This window comes from Lepidochelys kempii, chromosome 3 (assembly GCF_965140285.1).
Source record: "Lepidochelys kempii isolate rLepKem1 chromosome 3, rLepKem1.hap1, whole genome shotgun sequence".
Lineage (NCBI taxonomy): Eukaryota > Metazoa > Chordata > Testudines > Cheloniidae > Lepidochelys > Lepidochelys kempii.
Genome location: NC_136382.1, coordinates 156549082 through 156556390, shown reverse-complemented (window position 1 = coordinate 156556390; position 7309 = coordinate 156549082). Strand labels below are relative to the sequence as shown.

The 7309-nt window shown below is 49.0% G+C and overlaps 1 protein-coding gene across 1 annotated transcript in view; it reads left to right on the top strand.

The window, feature by feature from the left end:
- Positions 1–458: 458 nt before the first annotated feature.
- The window catches only part of ALK (ALK receptor tyrosine kinase), a 538912-nt gene continuing 532061 nt past the window's right edge, over positions 459–7309 (top strand). Inside the window, exon 1 of the mRNA XM_073336696.2 lies at positions 459–1131. Coding sequence (XP_073192797.1) covers positions 459–1131 — 673 coding nt within the window. The remainder of the gene's footprint in view (positions 1132–7309) is intronic.

The following is a 7309-nucleotide window of genomic DNA, read 5'->3' as shown; positions in this document are numbered from 1 at the left end:
CCAGCCCACACGCCTGTCGCTCAGCCGCCCTTGTGAATGGCCGTGTAGTGCAGATGTGCGGAGGAGTGTGAGAAGAGACACCCGTCCCTTCGCGTCTGCACATCGGGCTCGGACACACGCATCCGGCCAGCGGCGGGCTCCAGTGAGAGAGGACAGCGGCTCACCTGGATCTGGCTGGTGATCCACTAGGAGGCATTGCTAGGAATCCAGTGGGTCCCGGGGGTGCCCGAGCGGGAGGGAGCAGTCCCAGCACCTCCTGGAAGGGGAGGCGATCCAGGGATTCCCCTGGCTCCCTGCAGCTCCTGCTGGTGACGGAGTAGAGGGATCCAGTGGCTCCCCTGAGCTCTTGCAAGTGAGAAAGTCGGAGGATCACCCGGGAACCCCCGTGAATCCAGCTGGTGACTGAGTCGGGGGGATCCCCTAGAACCCAGTGACTTCTCCCCCCATCACATGCTAACATGAAAGCTGCCAGCCTTTCCCCCTTCTTTGTGGCCACCGTTCTCCTCTCCTTCCCCCCAGCCCTGAGCTTGGAAGAGAGGACCCCTCTCGCCGGCTCCCGGTCTGGGCAGCCGTTGCAGCGAGAACCCCCCAGCTTCTCCCGGCTCCAGAGGAAGAGCCTGGCGGTAGATTTCATCGTCCCTTCCCTGTTCCGGACCTACCTGCGGGACCTGCTGCTGGGCGGAGGGGAAGCAGTGGGCTGGCTCCGGGCGCGCTGCAGCCTGGTGCTGGAGTGCTCGCCCCTTCTTCGGGCGGCGAACTCCTGGCTTCCCGGGGCCGGATCCCCGCAGCAGCCAGCCCGGGCTCGAGCCCTGTCCAAGGTGCTGAAAGGGGGCTCGGTGCGGAAGCTCCGCCGAGCCAAGCAGCTGGTGCTGGAGGTGGGAGAGGGGAGCCTGCGGGATGGCTGCGCCTGGGACCCGGCCCAGGCAGCGGGCGAAGAAGCAGAGCCAGCTGCGGGCGAGCTGGAGTTTAACCTCACGGAGCTGTTCAGCTGGTGGATCCGCTCCGGAGAAGGAAGGCTGAGAATCCGGCTGATGCCCGAGAGGAAGGCGGCATTCCTGGGCAGGGAGACCAGCTTATCCGCGGCGATCAGAGCCTCCCAGCCCCGCCTTCTCTTTCAGATCTCCAGGAGAGGTAAGCAGTTGCGTCGCAGACCCTGGCGTTATGACTTGCACCCGTATAAGCTCAATGTTTCCACCTAGCCCTGAGAACTTCCCCTTGAGCTGGGGGCTGATCGGGCCACAGTTATTCTGCCCATTTAGCGTCTCCCTTACACTGAGGCTAGGGAAAGTTTGGAAAACATGACGGGATCCAAGTCCTTGTTCTCTCCCCACAGCCCGTGTTTACACCTTCTGAGTTGGCAGGGGGGGGGCTTCCTTGCGCCTCCAGAGTACCATCCCTCTGGGCACGACTAAACTAGCTCTGCAAAGGGGACCTGTCGCTCTGGTTCCTCAAAGACACGTCTGAAGAGCGTGTTGTGTTGGGACCGCACTAGATTGCATCAAATGGCCTTGGTCAAAAATAAATACCTGGGGCATCCTCCCTGGAAGTCTCCCACCACACGCTCTGCTGGCCCCAGAACACCCCGGGAGCCCTACGAGAGGTTTCCTGCTGATTCAATAATATAGCCTTGCTTAAACATCTTCGCTCGAGATTTCCCTGCTCTCCTATCTCCCCCAGCTCCAGTGGGACTAGTGGCCAGAGAATGCCGCCTTCTATTAAGTAAGAGGGGAAAGAAACTAGAGACTTGCTGTGGGGTTAATCCTGGTTTTGACGAATGGGCTGTATCCCTCTAAGAAGCAGTAGGGCGCAAAATGCTACATTCCTCACTTTTCCACCCACCTGATTGTTTGTAAAGAAAAATCAATCCGAGTTGGAGCTTTTTCCTCTTGTCTGATTTTTGGGACGCTTAAGTAGAACAGAATGTGTCAGGGGATGATCGCGGTGGGGAAGATTATGTAGAAAGCATCCAGCTGTTTTGTTAAACAGGTTGAGTTTGTTTATTTCATTCAGACACAAGGACTCGAAGTCCAGCGACTCACCCATAGTGTAGTCCTGATCTCCTGGAAGTCAATGGCAATGCTGCCACTGACCTAAACAGTGCAGGATCCGGGTCTATAAAGTGGAGAAATAGGGTATGTATTTGGTAATAACGGAGGCAAAACTCAATGGAGTGAAACAAGTGGTTTCCAGGTTCTCTTCTATCACCAACCACAACGAAGCAAAAACATTGATACACTTGATACCAATACAATGAGGCATTAATATGATGAAGGGACACAGAGTGAGAGCAAATGCCCAGAACAACTATAAGGCATGAGCATGCCGTTGATTCTCCTTCAGTTGGATATAAAGTGGGGCTTAATTAACTTCATCCTTTTGAATCCAAGGAGTCTAACGTGAACTGGCATTGCAAAGGTCAAAGCAGTAGGGAGGACAACAGCTCTGTTAGCACTCATACTGCTCTAATGAAACAGTGCAGCATAAATTCTTGCGTCCACCTCTCAGTTCTCTGAAAGCAAGCTAGGTAAGGGCAACTCACTCCCTCAGATAAAAGCTCTTTGTTCTGCCTCAGTAAAGGAGATTTCTTCTTATTACCCACAATTATTTAAGCCCCAATATTAGCTTTCTTTCATTGTCGTCTACAGAAAGAACATAAGCCCCAATGGGCAGCACAGCCAAAGACTTTGTCCCAGGGAGAGTAGTTGGGCAGCTTATTTAATGGACCGCAGACTATACTTGTGTAGAGTCTGAAAAGACAAGTCACTACTGGGACTTGAAGCGCAATGCTGAAGCAGCCAGCTCTGAGCTCATAAACTGAAAAAATGGGCCAGCAGTTTAAATCTGTTGAAACTAACTTCAGGGGACCCTCTTCAGATTTCCACTGGTATAAGTGAAATCAGACTGGGCTTTCAAAGCCTGGTCTGAACGGACCTGCCAAAAAAAGGGAGCTTTTCCTTACAGCGAGATAACTAAAACAGGTCATTGATCTGGCTGTAAAATCCTAATGGAGACCAAACACAGGTAGCTTTTACTATGATGTAGCTAGCTAGGATTCTCTCCCCCTCCCACTGTGGCTGACCTCACATAGCTACATCATAGTAAAACTCTCTGCTGTCTCCACTGAGACCTAACAGTGTTACAACTAGCCCAGATTAGTTATCTTGCTGGTTTTGTTAACTTTTTTCCCCTCAGTGAAGAGATTGCTAAAGGAGTTGTCTTCACTGGTTAAGAAGAAAGCCCTGGTTGAGCCTGAGTTAACATGCTCCACATTCATGCAACAAAATGACTGTTTCTGTGCTACATGGTGAGGTACCCACCACTGCCTGAGCTAGAGGGCAAGCCCCGAGATATTAGTCTCAACAATTAAGGCTTGTTGGTCCTTCAATCCATTCCAGTAACCCCTAACCCGAAATAAACTATCAATCTCCCTCTGCTCAGCTCCCTCCTCCCCTCTGCCCAGCTGCCTGTTTGCAGTTTCTTACACAGCTCAGTGTTGCTGTGGCCAAGATCCTACCTGAAACTGGGGACATGGTTTCGCCACAATTTTGCTCCACTGATTTGAGCAGTGATGGGAGCTGCAGTGTCTGGGCTTGTCTTCAGTAGGAATAAAGTTATTTTTAACCTGTGTTAAGCGAATCCATGTTAGCTAACTGGTGTTACACTCCTAGTGAAGAAAAGGCAGCTGAAGGTTTAGCCCCTGTTAGGTGGCAAACCCTAAGAAGTTTTACAATACAAAAGGCCATAGGAAGGTGTGGGGTTTTTTTTTGTTTGTTTTTACTGGAGATCAATATGTATTAGTGATCTCAGTGTGAAAGCCTAGCAAAGAAAAGGCTTTTACCATGATGTGGCTTGGCAAGGTCCCTGCCAGGTGATGGGAAAGTGTTGACCATGGTTAAAAACTACAGAGCCTTGGCTCCACTTGGATTTTATACCAAGATAGCTCATGTGTTTTCATTACCTCACCGTAATACGGAGATGCCCAGGACTGTAGTTCATATAGGGTATATCTATGCTGCAATTAGACACCCAGTTGACTCAAGCTTGTGGGGCTCGGGCTAAAGGTGGGGGCACTGGAACACAGGGGGCTAAGAGGTCATGGCCCTCCCACTCCTACCACTACACAGGTAGGAGCAGCCCAAGAAGCCCGGGGAGCTGCATCAGACTCTCCACCTGCCTGGGGTGGGGCACCCAAGAGCAGTCCCTGACCCATGTCCCCATCCCACAGGACAGATGGAGGATCCCTGGATCTCCAGAGTTGCCTGGGTGGCTTTTTCCATGGTCCAGCTGCAGCTGTTCATCTCCCAGGGCCTCAACCCCAGGCCAGACTGGTAAGAGCTGTGCAGGCAGCTGTAGGGAGCCGAGGACCCTCCATCTGCCCTGGGTGAGGGACCCAGGGGCAGGGCCACAGGCTGGGGGCTTCTCTTGGGCCCCCCAACCTGGCTCTGGCTTCCAGTTGCTCTGGGGGGCATGGCCTTGGGGGAAGAGAAGGGGTAGGGGCATGGTCATGGAAGGGGGGGTCCTCGCCCCCCCCCACTTTTAGGAAGAATTTGTCACCCCTGGCTAAAGAGCTGTTTAACTGTGGTGCAGACATTTGGCCTTGGGCTGCAGCCTGAACTCTGGGACCCTCCCATTTTGCAGGGTCCTCGAGCCTGAGCTCCAGCCTGAGCTCAAATATCTACACTGCAGCTAAACAGCCCCTTAGCCGGAGCTCTGCAAGCTCGAGTCAGCTGCCATGGGCCAACCACAGGTATAATTGCAGTGTAGACACACCTGTACAGACATAATTAAATATTTTTGCCAAATGGTCAGAGATTAAATTTTGATTAGATGGGGAGGGAGCCAGATGTGGCTAAACTGTGTTTGGCTTTGCTTTATTCTTTAACTGTCCCACCCACTCAAGGCTATTTAGTGAGTTAGCCCTCCCCCTTTTTAACAAGTCTTGCCAAGAGATGTTTCCACACAGAATTGTGGTGGGGGTGGGAGAGAAAAAATTAATAAAGGATGGTACTAAGAGAACCATTGTTGTTCAGTAGACAAACCATAAAGTTTACAGGAACTTCCACAAAATATGCCTGCAAAAATTCTCAGGGCTAAATTACTGCCCCACTTCCATGGACATGGAAATTTCACCCTTAATAGAAGGTCTATTTATCACCTATGCATCACTAAAGACCTACTTATGCCTTCTGTAGTCATGATAGGGTATGTGGTCTAGAAGTTAGAGTGGATCTGCATAGCTGTGAATGCATTGGCCATGCTACTAACCCTTCCTTGAATCAACCCTAAATCATCTGCTCTGTGGTGCCACAGAGACTGGCCACAGATTACTTATGCAGGTTGTGTGTAAGATTGATCCATGTCAGTTCCACTGCAATTGGGGTGAATACACGCCTGGACATAAGTGGGATTTAAGTAGTGTATAGGCCTTGTGCTGGCTCTCTTTGCAGGGAGTGAATGTCCCCCTACATGCAGTGAACAGACATGAAGACACCATGGTGGCAGCATGGAGCAGGGTAGTTTAGAGGAGGTCTAGTAGCATGACCAATGGATCTACAGCTACGCAGGTAATCCACTATGCTCTAATTACTAGAGCAGACATTCTCTCACATATTAACATCACAGGTAGTCAGCACACTTACAGTAGGACACCTGGTCTACAAATGTTAAGTGGGTTTCTTGGGAGTCTAGTCAGAAGATTTAATAAGCTGTGATGCCTGTAAAATAACTTCCTGTGATTAATTACTACTTACATATGCTAAGGTGGGAAATGTTCATTAAAAAGGGGGCACAGTGGGATGAAAATGACTCATGCCTTCCTCAAAAGGCCAAAGTACTTCCATTCATAAAATAGATTTAAAATTCCAATTATATTTTTTTAAATAACATGCATAACTTATCCCTCCCTGGCCGGGAGACACATTTCTCCTGCTCTGTGGTCTTCACATGGAATTATACTAACTTGCCACATGTCATGTCTGAAACAACAGCTGTCTTCTCAGCATTCACTACATAGCGGTGTCCCTAGCAGAGCTATTGAAATACTGACACTTTCCAAGCAACTAAACTGTACTGCTGCGGGGTGCTGCTGCCATGGGCCTGATTCTCATTTACACTAAGGCCCTTTACATCATTTTGGCAGAGAGAAAGGGATGCAAAATTATTTTTTTAAATTGGCCTTTGTGTGAATGAAAACTGGACTGTGTGGGTATAATACTGTCCCTATTGAAGTTAATAGGAGTTTTGCCAAGGATTTCAGTGGTGTCAGGAGTTCACTCATATTTGTACCTTTGTCTTTACTTTACTATTTGTTGCTATTTGCTTCCCAACAACAAATCTGGGGTTGGGCAATAGTGAATTCAGCTGCCCTAAGGGCAGGGAGGAGGTAGGGGGGTTCAATCACCTTCTCATTAGTGTCTGTCAGTCATTCTCCTAAATCCCAGCGAGGTACCTGGGACCTGATTTTGTTCCCACTTAAGTCAATGGTAAAACGCCCATTAACTTCAGTGGATCAACCCCTTGCAGCACAGCTTCTGAAGTGCTTCCTTGTAGAGCAAGTGGTTCGTCCCTAGTTCCTGACTCTTTGTCTAGACTTGGGGTTCAGTAGTCAGTGGCTGGCAGGCATTGTAACTGCACCAGTGCAAACCCCAAGGAAAGCCACAATTTGCACCAGTTGGATTTACCAGTGCTTAAAGCCAAAGTAAGCTCAACCAGTGCAAATGGGGGCTTTTCTTGTCTGCACTTGGGGCAGCACTCATTAAAATCAGTTTCTGATGCAAATATATGTGTTTGATTTCAGTTTTGCTTTCTGCAAATTTCCTTTTGCTATTGCTTAAAACTCACAGCTCCTATGAACATTCCTGCCAGTGAACTCATGCACTAAAATTATGGCAAGCAAACACAAAAGGGGCACAAATATAGATAAAGCACATTCGGTTTTTTATTTGCATGAATATTCACAGCATGCTCTTAATACATTTTCCCTGCTTGCCTTGCTGTGGCTCTATTTCTTCCAGCTGTAAAAATGGGGAATAAATATCTCCTTCACCAGGGGTGGTGGGAGACTTGAACACTTTATTCTACAAATGCAAAGACATTGCTCAAAAATCAGAGTCAATTGATAAATCTGTTTTGCATAGTGTGTTTGAATTGTATCGGAACTTAGTCAGGTCACTTGGTTCACAGTGCATCTTGTGTGAACATTATTTGAGAAATCATGATCTGCCTGTGAGCTGTACACATGTGAATCAGCTATAGAAAGAAGAGGTGAGAAAAGACTAATGGTATTTTGCACTTATCCACAGAGTTCATA